The sequence below is a fragment of the Typha angustifolia genome, chromosome 1, assembly GCF_048772165.1.
Source record: "Typha angustifolia cultivar Huaian chromosome 1, ASM4877216v1, whole genome shotgun sequence".
Taxonomy (NCBI): domain Eukaryota; kingdom Viridiplantae; phylum Streptophyta; class Magnoliopsida; order Poales; family Typhaceae; genus Typha; species Typha angustifolia.
This window is the reverse complement of record NC_133239.1, coordinates 10,691,240-10,708,843: the sequence shown is the minus strand read 5'-3', so window position 1 is coordinate 10,708,843 and position 17,604 is coordinate 10,691,240. Positions and strand designations below refer to the sequence as shown.

The following is a 17,604-nucleotide window of genomic DNA, read 5'->3' as shown; positions in this document are numbered from 1 at the left end:
ATACCTTTATTAGTCGATTCTTGTGATAGACATTAAATCCTTGAATATCGATATGATGTTTTGCATCCTTAACAAAACCAATTGTTACAACAGCAACCATCTGGCATAAAAGAAAATAAAAAAGGAAAGTGTTACAATATAAATCTTTTGACTGCAGCAGCGAAAAAAGCACGAAGAGAAACATCATTACATCTGGATCCTTCGGACTCCCATCAGATGACTGTGGCTTATATGTGACCTCTTGCTTAAACATCATATCATTCACAATGTTGTGGTGTTCAATCTCTTTACCACGCAGAATCATTCTGAAGACGGGCGGTATTCTGAGGTAGAGAATCGATGCATAACTCTGCATGGAGGGGGAGAATAATTATAATCACACACAATAGATATCCCAGTTTGCTGATTATAACAACTACGGTTTCTTACTGATAACTAACTGAACAGAGTTGGTGCTTTCAATTCTTGATATAGTCTCTTTAAATTCAAAGATGTGAAACACAAGATTTAAAATGCATTTGCATGCTTGTTATATTCTTAGTAAGTAGACAGCTACAGTAAATGATGTACCTAACATGAAGCCATATATTTTTCAAACGCTTGGTTGGCATACCAACCATACATAACTAAGAATCAATGAAACAATCAACTCATCTCCTCGTGAAAGTTTTTTAGCCAATAGAATATGTTGTAAAAACTAGGATGTAGGTTAAGATAGTATGACCATTGATGTTTCGATGCTTGAGAAAAATGGATTTATTCATTTGACTACTCAATATAACAAAATAAAAGAAAAGATAGAAGGAAACTAAATAAGAAGAGAACATTAAATCCGTACATATAGAAATAAAGGAAGTATATAGAGTTGTTAATTTATCTTCTAGTCAAATTTATGAGTCGTAGTATTGAACTTCCAGAAAGTATTACAAATGGTTGGTATGTCAACCAAGTGTTTGAAAATCATTTGGCATCATGTTAGGCAGATCATTTAACTGTAGCTGTCTACTTACTAAGAAGATAAATATAAAACTGTAGAATAAGAAAAAGCCTTCTGTAAGAATATTTTTAATGATTAACCAAGGAAAGACATGTTAAATTTTAGAGAAAATTGAGTGCCTAGGAAACATACTGATGTAATCCAAGAAAGGAATGTCTATACAGACAAGCACAGAAGGGAATGTCAGAGGGAAACATTAAGGGGTATTGTCATAAGCATGGCAGAAGGGTTTCTGTCATGAATTTGCAAAAGAGAGGAAGAGTTAGGGTAACCTTAAGTTTTCTCCTTCCTCAGAGCATTCTCCCAAGTTAATAAGACAAAGCTAGATGATGATGACACGAAGAAGCTGAAATTAAGCACCATGTTAGATACAACTATGATAGTGGAAGGTGTGTCATTTCATGGTTCCCAAAATTGGCCAATCCCGAGTCGGATCGGCTGATCCAGATCGGGATCAGCCATAACCGATCCCGATTAGACCGGTTTCGACCAGTATAGGCCGATTTCGGCCGTATCGACTGATCTGTCTTGGCCGTATCGGCTGAAAATAATAATATCAGCTGAAATTAACTTTTTTTTCTTAAGATTTAGGTCGAATATAAAATGTATCTAACCTAGGAGATATTAATAATTAATGTTATCAACTGTTTTTTTTTTTAATTTTCAGTTTTTACTCTATCTCTTATGCACACTCTCCTTTCATTCTCACACTTCACCAAGTTTATTTGACGGCTGTTCCAATGAGCCCCTCTAGCTAGTCCACACTTTGGTGAACTTAGATACTTTTTTTTTTCTCTTTTCTCACCACTTTTTAACTCATCTTTTCTTACTGCTATAGAACAACAGTGAAGAAATATCTCTCTTTATGTTGTTTTGCAGTAATAATTTACGAATATAAAAATTTGCCCAATTTAAGTCAAAATTTATTATAGTTTTGAGTGAATTTTTTATTTAGTTTTTAACAATGTATTGAAAAGTGGCCGTAGATTGTAGACGATTACTCCACTGCCTAGCGCCTAAGTGGAAGGCGAGTGTCAAGACGGTCTAACAATTTAATATATAAAAAATAAAAATTAATTGTATATCAGATAATATATATATATATATGTTAATATAGTATTTATAAAATTTTAGTAATGCAATTCACAACATAAAAATAATAGATTATAAATTTATAATCCACAAATATGTATACATTATTTTATTAACATCTTAATAATAAATTATCATGATATGAAATTAAATGCATTAGTTGGTGGTTTGAAATGCATTAATAGTTTGTATCTTTGGTGATTCCCAGTGTTAACATGAGCCAATCTTTCTTTTCCATGTGACCTCTCTCTTCCCCACATGGCTCTCCATTTCCCAACTTTTTCTCACATGGCCTCTCTATCTTTCCCAACACTCTCTTTCCTATTGTTAAAGCACAGAGAAAAAAGACAAAAAAAAGTGTGGTTTCGATGCCAAAGAGAAAGAAAAGAAGAGCAAGAGGAGGAGAAGGAGGAGATGAGGCAATCAGTAATCCTCAACCCGCTATGCGACTTGGCAGCCCGCCAAATTCATCTAGGCGGTCTGACTGCCAGTCACTATTCAATAGTGGTTTTTAAAATTCATATGTGACTAATTTTTATTTCTTTTATTTTTATTATTTTTTATAATTTTTTAAAAAATTTCTGCATTTTAAATAATATTTAGAATTTTATTAAATTAAAAATAGTCCGATCCGATACAGGCGGCCAATACAACCAATATAGCCAATACAGTCAGTCGATATGTATCATTTTTTTCTAACAGCCAATTTCAATTTCGATACCGAGTTTTGGAACCTTGGCCGTCACTATTCATGATGGAGCTTTTATTCTTCAAATAGAATAAGTCAGATACAAAATTGAGAAGTTCAGGAGAGCTTTTTCTATTTTATTTATCATCTCAAGTCAAAACTTGCTCGTCAACAAGTGCATACACCATAGTAGACAACGTTATTTGATGCACTACACTATCTTTTGAGCAATGTATCATATACTGCTGACTTAGCTAAGCAAGAAATTGTACATATTGACTGGCTTGATCGACACACCCTCATGCTAACTGCTAAATGATATGTGCCTCTCTGACACTGGACTGCACATAATCAGTATCCAATACTGGGCATGCACACGTCCAGCACCCGTCGAGACAAAGTAGAATGATAGTCCAACATATTGGTGACAACACTTGCATTTTATGCATTGATCAGCATGGATGGCACGTTTAGCACCAAACCATGAGGTAAATTACAAGAACTAGACAACTAGTATGATCAACCATGGCAAAACCATGTCTATCAATGAACAAAATCAACCTTTTGCTTTCTATCAAAATATAGTATAGCAACAGTTTTTCTGAAAGCAGCTAGCAGAAAGGAAGGAATGAAAAAGTAGCTGAGTCAGAATAACTATGATGCCCCATAATGTAGATGAAATCATAGTGATGCCACTTTTCCTATGTTGAACAACATGAGCAGAAAATTACCCTTAAAGAATGTCGATAAGTCAAGAAATGCCTTGAGTTTGGAAATTGCTTAGACATTTGAATCTTTCTTTCATCCCGGTTAACTCCTCTAATTTGAATGTCCTGGCATCTCAAAGATCACTAAAAATCATAGTCAGGAGGAAAATTTGATCATTTACAAAAGATAAATTGATTAAGTATACATTAGTACAAATCACTAAAATCAGACAGGACAAATACTTAGAAAATCACAATAACACAATGTTACTAGGTGACACATACATGTTTGTCAGCATCAAAATCAAGTTCCAGCTGTCCTTGGTCATCCTCCCATAAGTTGTATATAACTATTCGAGTCCCCTGATCCTTTATTAAACTACACTGGAGTAACCAATATAATTAGATAACCAAACCAAATGAACTAGACTTATGATTCTTGTTATATTAGAGTTCATTTCAAAAATAGATGTACTCATGCTACTATAGCAAGGCAAAATCCATAAGAGGAATATATGATAAAGTTGTCTCAGAAGCCATCACTTAACATGTATCCAAACACAAGAATTATAAATTCCAAAAATTTTAAATGAACCAATATGACAACCACCTGGGCACTGGAAACATGTGGACAAATGGCAACTTAGGTATTTTGTGACTGTGTTCTCTAATGGTCCATCACGACCATAAGTAACTTAGACAACAAAGAAATGCATCAAGCACTAGGGGTGTCAAATAAGCTCGCTAGCATGCAAAACACTTGAGCTCAAAATGTGAGCTCAATCGTTAATGAGCCAAATTTGACCTGGCCTTGGCTAGCTCAAGCTTATATATATATAAGTTCAATAATTTGTTGTACCACCACTAGTGCAGGTGGTTAGATACTTGGAGCTCTTCTTCCTATAGAGGAACCCAATGATTGGATCTCTGAATTAGCATCATTAAGTTGTGTATTTTATATTTCTGCTTTGCATTAGTTCTACCAGTTCTTTAGTCCCACATCAAAAGGTAAGCAGTTAGAAAAGGTCGCTATAGTACTTCTCTGCCAAACCTCTAAATGATCAACTAATATAAAGTGGAAATTTGAAATTTCTGCAACTGAGCAATAATAGAGTTGAGCTTGAGCTTGACTCCTATTTCTGCAACTGAACCATAACTGAGGCAAGTTAAGCTGAGGTAAGCTCAGCTTGCTTGAGCTCAGCTCATATACACCCATATCAAGCACCAAACAGCTGCAAACTACTTGAATTGCCTAGCAATCGCAACAAAAAGAGCATACTGAAACATGTCAAAAATATGTAGGAGATTTACCATTTATGCAACATTTAGAAACAATTGATTAATATTAAAGCTACCAAACATCATTTTATTTAATTCTGTATTTTCTTCACAATTTTGCATTTTCTTAGCCTTCATAAAATCTGAGACATATTAAATCTTCATCACTAACTTTGAAGCTCAAATAGCCAACATTATGCTATCAAGCAAGTAGCAAAAAGCACTAAGCACTTCTACAAAGTATAGTTTCCAACACTGTGTTACACCACAGTCCAAACAAAGTAAAAAGATCTTTTACTTCTTAAAACATTTTAAGTACTTTAAATTGTTGACTAACCAAAATGCTGTAACATGACAGTAACTAATCAGCATATCATTAATGTAGAACAACAGTATCAAAGAAGAACAAAGGAACAAAACCTGCAAAATCAACCAACAGAGTGTTGCAATCCCCCAACAAAAAAGAAAATAGGCAATCTCAAAATATTCATTAACATCAAATAAGATCATAAGCCTACATATAGGCAAAACCCTAAAAGAGAGAAAAGACTAAAATTATCTAACATAGAAAGACTAAACAACCTTCAACATCAAAGTCTCTCTCATAACCTGCCACCCAGTTAGAGTGTCACCGAGTGGATTCTCTACTCCGCCTGTGCAAGTACACATGTCTAAAGGTGGTGTCCACACCAAACATCCTATAAGTTATTGGGTTACTGTCTCATTGTAAAACTCTACATAATCATTTAAAGTTTAAACTAATTTATGTGCATATCATGATTGAGCAGGACTAAAGTACCAATATGTAGTATGAACAGATGAACACTCATAAGTAGCAAGAATTGTTACTGAATTTGGTGCATAAAATTTATACCAATACTTGATTAATATTGTTAAAAGCATGACATACATTATTCATCTATTACCTAACAAGTTAAGTTTTTAGGTCAACTATTTATCTCATGTGGTACAAGAGCTAGTTTTTCTGGATATCATACTTTCAAACCTACTTAGCCACTTCTATTTCCTAATTTATAGTATTACGGTTTGATGGGCATATCCTATTATCTATCATCCATTCACGTGCAGTATTAGAAACTGCACATGCGAGGGTGTGTTTTAGACATAATATATATTGTTGGTCTGTTACCTAACATCTTAAACTTTTGAATCAATTGATTATCTAACAAATGCTAATCAAGCAGAATACTCGATTTAACAAGGTAACAAGCTAACTAAAAAGAGGCATCAAAGAAGTATAGACAAACTTAGCATCATTTGGTGTTAGCAGAAAAGCATATTCCATCACAGGGTTTTATTTGGACTTTAGTACTTAGGAGTCACTATCTAACTGTGGAGTGTTTAGCAGCATGACATATAATTAATCAATAAATAAAGAAATGAAGACATTTGAGCTTTCAGTAGTCATATCTATAACCGAAATATCTCTGGATGACAATAAGCATTAAAAACCATACACAATTAGAATATGATAGTAATCACACTATAATAATGGTTTTGGAATACACACCCACCAGCTCCAATAAAAATTCCTTACCTCATGAAGGAGATCTGCCTCACTTGAATAAGGAGACCACTTCACAATAGTCTCTAAATTTGTATTCCAATCAGTTATCTTTTGATTCATTCTATTCCAAACTTGTCCTTTTTCATAATCAAGCTGCAAAAATTAGTAATTGTGAAACGATTATCAACCCAAAATAGGCTCTAATACCATTAGAAGGGGATAAACAAGAAATGAATATGAAAGCAGGACTGCAGGACAAACCATTTGCATAGATATCAATGTTCTATACATCATCTCTATATTATTAGTATATTATATACATGTTCTGTATGGAACTTATTTACTAATATCCTCCATATGTTATGGTGGCTTACAGGTGATGAGAACTTATACATTAAAAGTTTAAAAGTATCATTCCACTTTCAATAATAGAATGTCTTTCTTATCTATGTAGGTCAAGAGGCATGGAGAAGCCCATTTAACTCTAGAAGAGATAGACTTACCATGGCAGTAACTGAAGAAAGAAACCCAAAATTATTCGAAGGAAAAAAAAATATGTAACTGGCCGGTGAATATTTGATTAAAAAGTTCTATTCTCTCCTTTCAAACCACCACTCTTTATTTCAGAAAAGAGCATTTCTCCTTTTTAGGGGAAAAGGAATGTACTTCTCTTTCAAATCCATCATTCTTCTATTAATTTAGAAGTACATTTCTGGATCCATAAATCATCACCATCCTGCCCATTTCCCAAACAATATCCTTTAGGCTGAAGTTCAACTAAAAGTGAAAATAGGCTTCAAACTAATTGACAAACTTTTATGACAGTCAATTTGATATCAACTCTACAAAATTTTGCCAAGTTCCCAGCTAAAGAAAAAGCAAACAATATTAGATATTTGTCACTATACTACAAGCTCAATGGGCTAGTAAAGTAATCTACCTTATTTGTTTTGCAATTTAGGCCGCGTACATCCCAGAAGCAACCCCTTTCTATCCATCAAATATGCCACTTGTCTACATGAGTGAGAAAGGCCACAGTACTCAACTTACGTATCTACCATCACCTCTAAGGTATAGATAAGCCAAGGAACCAAATGAAAATCAAGTCCACAATGTCAGATCCATACTGAAGGATTTATTTAGTTTCAGTGTCTCTGATTCAAACCGAAATAGGAAGAAAGAGTTTAGCACAAGAGTTCCTCAGAGAAACTGCATGTTAATCATTCCTTATTACTTACTAATCGAGTAATCCACAAAGCCATTTAATTGAATACTCTGTGTAATTCCCAGAGACAGGTCCATCTAAACAATTTCAAATTAATTGACCACTGTGTCAGCCTATGCTAATTAAAACTTATTCCTTACATTAAAAGTCCACTAGTGTTCCAAAAATTGCTTATGGCAACAGGGAAGGCGATGTCATGGTTGATCTCTTGAGGCCAAAACAAGACTCTAAAATGCTTTATCCATATACGTTATAACTTCGTCAATTCTAACAAAATATGCAAGATCAAAAGAGGTGCAACTTGCAACCAAACAGAGGAAAAATAGCTCTACAACTAGGAGAATGGAGATATAAAATGGTTATCGAGGTAAAAAAATTAAAAAAAAACTTACCATTGGAACTACAATATCTTCTTTTCCTGTGCTCCTTAGAAAGGTGTATGATAGCATACCAATACTTTGTGTGGGCCTATAACCAAAGCCAAACAAAAAAGAATGAATTAGTCTTTCTGTACAAAACAAAGGAAGAAATCATGTGATACAAGGACATGCCAAGATGCACTACTACAAAAATTGATTCCTATAAGATCTACTTCCTATAAGTATCAACAATAGATTATTCACACCAGTGATAGACCGTGCCAGTGGCACGTACCGTGCTGTGCCGATGGTGGCACGGCATGTGCTGGTCGACACACCCCCTCTCGTGCCAGTGACGCCCCCTGTGCCAGTGACACACATTTATAATGTTTTTAATAAATTTTTTAGGATATTTAGAAATGATTTTGGGTCTTTGGTATGCCAATTTTTGATTTTTTTTTTGTCTAAATATATGTATTAAAATTTAAAATCTACACTACAATATTTTATCTTTAGATTATTTTTGTAAATAACCTATTTTATTAAAGATAAAACAATAGCTGAATATAAATATTATTCAACACATAATATGATTGAATACATTCATTAAAATTAATATTAATGATTAAACACTCCATAATATGATTGAATACTCCATAATATAATTGAACACATAATAACATTCAATACATAATTGATAATAGTTCAATAATTAAAACTAATATCTAGTTGAACGTAGAATGACGAGGAGGATCAAAGGCTTCATTTGCTGGCACAAGAATAACACGGAAATGTTGCGTTAAATACTATCAATATTTTTCAAAACTTATCCACTGATAACATTGCTTATCATAGCGTCTCACATAGTCTTCATAGAAATAAGAATTTTATAATTCTTCGATGATATGGTATGGATATTAAATATACACGGAAAGGGTCGACACAGGTTCAGGCACACCATAAGTATATGCAGATTGTGAATATGGAGTATAATAAGGATGTTGTGGCTCTGGTGGGTGTGATTGATATGATGGTAATGATGATGAACTCATATCATCATGTGGGTGCACCTCTCCTGGTGTCCTGCTACCTATAGACTCAAGTTCTTCCTCATATGACTGTAATCATATTGAGCTTGATATGGTCCATTTCCTTTCTTCTGTCTCTAATAAATTCGGCTTTGTGGTTGTCTAGGTCTAGCAAATGAATTATCATTCCAATTTTAAAAAATGATAAATAAGTTGGCATTTCAAAACTGACAAATGACAAAAGTTAATTGATGGAAATAAGAAAAAAATTAAAAAAATGGGTTTTACCTGTCATATTATGTTTATTAAGAAAATAAGTAAAGTTGATTTGATAAAGATTGATGGAAATAGAAAAAAATTTAAAAAATATCTCTACATTGGCACATGACCGGCATGAGGCTGTGCTGGACCGGCACGGATCGGCATGGCACACGTGCCAGTCGGCACGCCCCCGTGCCGGTAGATACGGCTCGGCACGGGGATGTGCCACTGTCACACCCCGTGCCAAGTGTCGTGCCTCTACCGACATGGCCATCCTTGATTCACACTATACCAAGAAGTAGCTAAGCCTCTCTAATAACATAACAACTTAATTAAATGATAGAAAGAAGAAAGCGCTAATTCAGTTGATAATATTGTCAGTCAAATTTATTTAACCTCAATGATGGACAAAGTTTAGTTTAACACACCCTACTGTCACATCAGTTAATCCTATTCTCCAAGGACAAACATATATTCATCTCATAAATCAAGTGAAGAAAAAGAATCGAAAGAACTAAGCAATTAGAATATAATATAATATAATATAATAATAGCAGGATGAAAAATCTAAGGTAGCATAGGTGACTTTCCTATTAGTAGAACCATAAACCTTAACCTAATAAAAGTTTCAGCTATGCAAAGGAATATTGCATATATTCAACTGAAAGTAATAGCTGTCAAGCCAGTAGATGTCACGATCACGTGCAAACCAATCACAAGTGAACTTGTAATAACTAGAAAAAAAAATATATAGTCACGTGCATTGTACGAGACCTACCGCCCTCTCCCCTCGCCCGTTCACGATGAGGAGAGGGTGATCGCATAACATCCCGCCGTGACATTAGATTCCCGAATCCAATTCATCAAATCCTTACCTATAAAACAAAACCCTAGATTTCCCTCCCTTCACACATCCCAACCCCTTCCTTCCTCTTTTTCTTCTTCTTCTTCTTCTTCTTCTTCTTCTTCTTCCTTCCTTCCTTATCATCAGAGCTTGTGTCGTGGGATCGGACCGCCAAAGCAATCGAAGACCATCATGCGACTCACCGGTCAATCCCGTCCCACACTTTGTATTTAATTTGGATTTAATAGATTAGTTAGTGCATACCTATGTTTTTGGGCATTTTGGCTTCATCGGTGAAATATACCGGTCGACAGCTTCAGATTGCTCCCATTCCAATATCAGAAGCTTCACGCCATTGGCTTCATGTTGTAGGTGCTTTTATTTTGATCTCTTGTAGCTTGGATCATTGTAGAAGCTAGCTCCATCACCCATAAACAAAAAGTAGGGTCATCGGTTGTCATTGGCTTCTTCTCCTCCACTTTGTGGGGCCGACGTGGTCGCGAGGGTGGCGTGGAGTCTTTAATGCAGCCAATGGACTCCGACGACATTGATTACCGATAGCCTCCTCTTTTTTTCCCTTTCTCCATCTAAATTTCCATTGAGGAAAGGTAAGCTCGAGCTCAACTAAGCTCACTCCCCTTTAAAATTGGATTCAAGTTAGGATAGATTTCAGATCTAGGATTCGAACCAAATCAATGAGTTTAGTAAGACTAGCCCAATCCATTTAATGAGTTTTGTGAGCTGCAGGCTAGTCGCAACCCAATCTGTGAGTTAAAGGGTTTTGGGCCATGGGCCTATCCCATTTAATTGGTCTGAGTGGGCTGCAGGGCACCTAACTCTTTGGGCTTGATTTAGCTTATTTTAACAATTTCATTAGTTTCAAATTTAAAAAAATTATGATCTTAATTAATTAAAATATGTAATTTAAGGTGGTGATATACCTTAGCTCATGGATTAGACATTTTAGTCGTTGCACCTAAACTTGGGTGAGAGGGTTCACTCACATTTTATCTACCTTATACTTCATGCTCTTTATATAATCACATACCTTTTTTGTGTGTAAATTAAATATCATGATTCTGTGTACAAATTAAATATCATAATTTTGTGTGCAAATTATCATAATTTTGTGTGCAAATTAAATATCATAATTCTGTGTGCAAATAAAATATCGTGTTCATATGTGCAAAATATATAACTTAGTGCGTAATTTAAATTCGTGCAGACAACAATTTTATTGACCAGAAATATTAGAGAAAAATATAATTGACGATTGGTATGACTTAGAGAATAATCCCGACATAAGTTATTTTGTGACTTTCCATAAAGTCTACATGAAAGTCCAGAGAACAATCGTATTCTAAATCACTCCGGTGATTTCTTAGGTAACTTTAGCAAGTTTAAGAAACAGTCAGAATTAGATCAAAAGACAACCTGTGTTGATTCTAATCTCTCTTAATGATTAGTGAACAGAACAGAATAAATTTACCACATAGTGACAACTCCTGTTGACCTTTACGAGAAAAGATAAGTACATTTATCAAATAGTAACACCTCCTGGTGATCCTAACAGGATCAGCTATAAGGAGAAGCCCTAAGACTATCAAGCAATTGTTATATGCTTGAATTGAATATTGGATTGTGTACACTTAATACTAATTAAATCTAGCATATAACAAAAATTAAATTTATTTATTATTTATATTATATATGTATATATAGTAGTAAACATTATTATATGTAAATCGAGCCAAACCTGATCGAGTCAGCCTGTGCTCAAGCTCGGATTGAAATTAATTTCGAGCTTGATTTTTTTTATCAAGCTTGACTCATTTCAAATACAAAGCAAGCTTGACCGACTTGATTATTTTGACAACCCTACTGAAAAGTTCAACTGAATTTCTATTGTAACATGTTTGTCCATTGTGCAGTTACATGTATATTGATACATAATAATATTCTACAGTGTTGGGAACTAACCAGGTGGTTTCTATTACCCAATGGGTAAGATCAGCATGCAAGAAAATGAGGAATATGTGTTACGCAGTTACACCTGTAGGATTCGTTTCTTTGATCAACTCATATAACAATGCCATATATATTGTTGAAAAGGAAAAATACTTCTGGAGGAAATAATTTGCTGCTTCTTAATGTATAAGGTCAGTATGGATGAAATGGGGAATATGTCACATGCATATAGTAGTCAACTATTCATTTCTTCAACCGACTGATATGATATAATACCATCATCTTTATAATAAAAAGCGATCACTTTTTAAGGAGAAAATGAATTATTGATTCTTTAAAAGACATCCTAGTGCACAAGGCTCTTGCCTATGCAATGTCTCTTGGGCAAAATGTATGCAACATTAACCCTCATTGCTAAGGAGATTGTTTTCAAAACTTAAACCAATGACATCTTGGGTGCAAGGAGAAAGCCTCACCGTTACACCAAGCGATGCCCTCTAGTTGCCTGATTCTAATTACTTTCAACTGTAGATATTTAATAAACTTTTAGGAAATTTTGATGAATTTGGTTGTGAAATTCTTTTTTCTTTTTTATTACAAACTAATAGGATAGGACAGTACAAATGAACAAATCTAGCAAAACAAAAGATTACAAATTCTTTAGACTAATTAACTTTCAATACAGTTAAAGGGAAGTGACACTACTCAAAACTATCAGTAGGTAACTCTACTGGAAGACTACTCTATTTAGCTTGTGCTCGGACCAACATTTAGAGAGGTGATATCAAGTCATAGCCAGTTGTAAAATTTCATCATTAATTTCGTAGGCATTTCATCAATTAAACTGTCGTTCCCTTGTTGTCACAAGGACTGGATGGTGGTGATCATGATTCATGCACATGTATAAATTTGCAGCATTAGTATAAGAACAAACCTTCTTCCCTCTTTTCCGCGACTACGAGAGAACACGATAACATCAGCCCCAAGTCTCATTGTGCTTGTCTTGAAGCCATTTCCATCTAATTAAACACACAACAAGGTAGAGAACATTATAACCTGACTTGAAATATTGAAACTTCAGAAAGGATGCATTCTGCAATGCAAAGTTAATCTGAATATGGTAGAAAAGTCACATTGTCCAATAGTGGTTGCCATTTTGGACTTCACTGAATAGCCAAATGACAAGCATTGCCGCATTTTATCTGGGTCCATTCCACCGCCATTATCTGCAAGAAGTCACTGTAAGAAACCAATTGGATATGAATTTAAATGTATACCATCTAGTAGTTCGCCTTATTTATACAATAGAGATACTAAGAGTCTAATATTGCGACTCTATGATCATATCTACATTACATGAAACAATTATCAAAATTGTTTTTCAATTTGAGGCTTAGATTCTGAAATTTACATATTAGTCTATAACAAAGGTCAATCAAGTCAGCAGTTGTTCAGATTCCCTCAACTAATTTAAGTTAAGATAGGCACTCAATAATTTCCATAAGAACCTGATAAGGACAACAAGATAAAATTTCATGGAAGTTAAGTAAAAGAGAGTTCTCATTATTCTATCAATAATAAAAAGAATCAATATGCATACCTTCAACCAACAACATTCTGGTTCCATCTTTCTTATTCTCTAACATATCGATGTTCACATATGTAGCTCCATAGCAAACCTTTTTAAAACCAAATAACTGAATGTAACATAAAAAAGGAAGAAAGCTCAAAATGTGTTGCATGGTCTGAATTAAGTGAGCACCTCATCGAGAGAATTATCCAGAAGCTCAGCCAAAGCTATTAGACAAAGAAATAGAAGCATATTAAGCCAAATAAGGCAATAATTATATTCACATATCAAAGTTGGTATTAAATACAAAGGTATGTTCTGTAGTTAATAGAATTGACATAGCATGAAACAATAGATAATGTAATAACAAGAAGCAATGTCTACCTCCAAGAGCCCACTTGTGACTGGTAGCATTTGAATGTAGAAATTTTGGGTGAACTCTGACATGATCCATTGGTAATCCTGAAATGTCTTCAACTTTAGGCCGTAAATATTGGAAAAAAGAAGCAAAAACAGAAAGAATCGCTACATAAAAAATCAATCCAACAGCAAAGAATCAACAAACTGTAAAAGAAAAAATTGTTAATCCAACTGTAAAATAAATCAATTACAGGACTTACTACTTGTACATGTGAGTAATGTTACCCATTTAAGATTTAGATTGCTGGACATCCTCTTTACCTTGTGTTCGTGTACATAATCTTTTTCTTACTCTGTTTTTGTGCAACTCTCTATGAACTGGAGAACTCCTTCCGACACCTATGATCTCCATATTTTGACATCTTTTTCTGGGTGTACATGTGTGTGTTTGTATAAATCTTAGCACAAACTGTAAGATCTTTCACTAAAAATACATCAATTAGCAGCCATCTAATTGAATGAAAAGCTATACTGTATGTACGACCTCTACCTTCGAAAGTCTAATAAAATGATAATATTGGCAAAACCATAAATGGCATTCCTCAGCCTAAGAGAAAATGTGTCTTGATGCTACTTCACAGAGAATTCCTTACTCTCTCGCCAACAAAAGAACAAAACGTAAGCATCAGACAGAAAACACATCTGTGACCTACTTACGTAAACATTGAACCATATTGTGTTACACAAATAATTGATAATCTAGAAGTAGCAAATACACCTTATCATTTGCCTGGCAATTCTCTAAGCCATGATAGATGTAAGCTTACAAAAGTGCAGAAGATTAAAAGCAAAAGGAGGAAAAAAGAATCTGATTTATTGAATACTCAAAGACATAAGTGGATAGTGAATAGGCAACCAACTTCCATGGACGAATGGAACAAAATAGATTCACAGGTGACTAGCTGAAATGATTGGGTACTGAATATAATGAAAGAATATATTTTCAGATAAAAGCCTGACTATCCACGCCCTACTGAAACTGATATGATGAGTGGAATTGCACCACTGCAGAAATAACCTACTAAGAAGATATAATGCAATGCTGAAAGCATCGAAATTCCTTCAAGGCCAGAGAGTAATTGGACTTGTTAAGATCTTATTTGCTAAATTGTTCTTAAGAATACATGACAAAATGACTGCAGATCTAATACCACCCAGTGCACAAAAAGGAAAGTCTAATGTGAACTGCAGTTCTGTTGTCACTGTACCAGCTAAGCCCCTAGGGAAGTCTAAGAGAAGAATATTCTTTTTTCAGCTTTTAAAAGCAAGCATTGGACTCTCCTAAGCAAAATTCCAAGATAACAAAGAGCTAAAGAAGCAGGGCAATATCAGATCTTAAAGGCAACCGGCACTTCACCGATGATACCAGAACTTCAAAATAAAGATCTCAAATATCATTACATAGACAACAAAAATCTACACAGAACATACTCATAAATTGTCCAAGGGTAAACCTTAGATGTCACTCTGAAAAGAATATGAAACCTAGGTGAGTAGAATGCAGAGTATCCCAAATAATCATTGAGCAAGAATCCTTCTGGTACCTTAAAGCAAGACTACAATTGCAATAAATAAATTATCTGACAATAACTTAACAGAATCAAGGCAAACAAGTAGAACAACTGATTAAGGTTTTGTCGCTTCTTTATTCAGCTTTCCTCTACAGCAAGAAGGAAGCAAATTTAATTGAGTACATTATATATCATGGTTTAAAAGTTTCGTCCGAAACCAAGACATTTCAGTCCTATCCGATACAAAAATGCCCCACGAAACTAACATCCAACCAAAACAACCCTAATAACATTTTGTATGTTTTAAATTCTAAGCTGCATTTAACTTGAATCTAACTTGTACCTAACTCAACATCAATCTCATTGCTTAAATGCTATTAGATTTTGTGTGTGCATTGAAAAATAAAGATTAAGAAAAATATTTCTCAAAAGAAGACCAAAACCAATACAACCAAAACTTTGAACTATGTTATATACACCAAGTTTTCTTATGATATGACATTATATCCTAGAACCTGCAACAACTAGAACTTCTCCATCTCTATCAGATGCACAATGCGCAGAGACCAGGTTCAAGGTGGGCCAAAAAACTTTAAATCGTTAAGATCTTGAGACTGTATTTTTCTGCCAGAAAACAACTATAACTTCTTAAGGAAGTGAGGTCCATGTAGTGAAGAAAGTGACGTCCATGTAGTGAAGAATTGGGTGAAAGCTCTTTCCTTGTCCAAATTATAAGTGATACAGTGTAAATCGTTACGTGGTCAGCTAAGCTAAAACTTACTAAGAAAGACCAATTAAAACAATTCCATTACTTCTATGTCATTTACTCCCTTGTGTTGGCAAGGGATAAAATATTAGCCCATTATGAGGGCTTCAAGGAATTTAAATTGACAAAAAAAAGAAAGGATATTGAATGAAAGACCAAAAGAATCAACTCTCACAGGAATCGAGCTTCTAATACTATACTCATAGGATACGACCTGGCGAAGAAATAAAACTGCTGCATGACCAGTGATATTACTGAAGAGTCAAACAACCTAAATGCAACTCTCCAGGTGATCCCAATCACCCTCAAAAAGATATTAGTAACAGCATAAACATGATCCTATCAAGAAACATTCTAAAACTACATTCTTGTCAAAAAAAAAAAAAAAAAAAAAAGAAACCTAATTAAGAAGTCAGAACTCAAGAATACCGGATAATGGCGTGGAATCAACACCGCGACCCTCATCGTAATCCCCGGCCTTCCAGAACTGCTTGAAACCCTTAGTAGGCGCAACCGACGGCGGCGCGAGAATCAGCAGCGGAGGCTCCGCCGCCGGCAAGGGGTCGAGGAATCCAAGAGGAAGAGCCTCCACCCTCCGCTTCTTGGACGAACCTCCTCCCACGTCGGTTTCCGCCCTCGGGACCCGAGATTGCTCCGCTCCTCCTCCCTCCTCCGCCTCGGAGTCGCTGTCGCTGCTGCTGAGCTCGATCACGGCGGCGTCCGACGGCGGAGGCGGCAGCGCCCGGGCCTCCGTAATCTCCTGCTTAACGATGGAATCCATGGGAGAGCGAGAATACGAGGATTACGGGGGACCTTCTTGCAAAATAAAAACAGTATTCTTTTTTTTTGGTTGAGCGGAAAGGACTAATAAAAGAGAGGGAGAGAAGCGGTTTGTGTAGTTATTTATTCCTTGGAGAAATTATGGTAATTTTATGGTGCAACTGTAGAAGGGATTATTTTCATTTAAGCCCCTAGAAAATTTTAATTAGGTGACTAGGTGAGGCGGAGAAAAGCACTTCGTGCACGAGTAAATATTTTGGGGACCGTTCTGACAACCTACTTAGCGCGGATTCCAACACGTGTGAAGGGATGGCTCACAGGAAGGGTAAAGGATCGTCTGATAGAAAGATTGTAGCAACTTCCGGATAAACCAATGAAATGCTACAACGCTTTCATGCTATAAGAAATATTTACTTTTATCACTAAGAGATATTTATTTTATCTCTACTTTATCTTTAAGATATATTTTCTTATTTATATGAGATATTTATCTTATCTTTGGGAGATACGTAGAGTAGTTTAATCTAACTCTTAGAGATCAATATTTTAATATTATATTTTGAAAGTCATTAATTATTAACA

The 17,604-nt window shown here is 34.9% G+C and overlaps 1 protein-coding gene across 3 annotated transcripts in view; it reads right to left on the bottom strand.

The window, feature by feature from the left end:
- LOC140758901 (protein MICRORCHIDIA 7-like) overlaps positions 1 to 17,120 on the bottom strand; it is a 29,288-nt gene extending 12,168 nt beyond the window's left edge. Inside the window, exons 1-13 of one of the 3 annotated variants that reach the window (XM_073095298.1) lie at positions 16,672 to 17,120; positions 13,930 to 14,007; positions 13,738 to 13,772; positions 13,576 to 13,654; positions 13,109 to 13,201; positions 12,910 to 12,994; positions 8,141 to 8,236; positions 7,908 to 7,983; positions 6,321 to 6,443; positions 3,770 to 3,868; positions 3,509 to 3,610; positions 191 to 349; positions 5 to 100 (exon numbers count right to left, since the gene is read on the bottom strand). In XM_073095298.1, the coding sequence (XP_072951399.1) occupies positions 5 to 100; positions 191 to 349; positions 3,509 to 3,610; positions 3,770 to 3,868; positions 6,321 to 6,443; positions 7,908 to 7,983; positions 8,141 to 8,236; positions 12,910 to 12,994; positions 13,109 to 13,201; positions 13,576 to 13,654; positions 13,738 to 13,772; positions 13,930 to 14,007; positions 16,672 to 17,023 (1,473 nt within the window). In that variant the 5' untranslated portion in view covers positions 17,024 to 17,120. Of the gene's footprint in view, positions 1 to 4; positions 350 to 3,508; positions 3,611 to 3,769; positions 3,869 to 6,320; positions 6,444 to 7,907; positions 7,984 to 8,140; positions 8,237 to 12,909; positions 12,995 to 13,108; positions 13,202 to 13,575; positions 13,655 to 13,737; positions 13,773 to 13,929; positions 14,008 to 16,671 lie in introns of all 3 variants that reach the window. The other 2 variants (XM_073095315.1, XM_073095305.1) reach the window with 2 other exon arrangements.
- Positions 17,121 to 17,604: the final 484 nt, after the last annotated feature.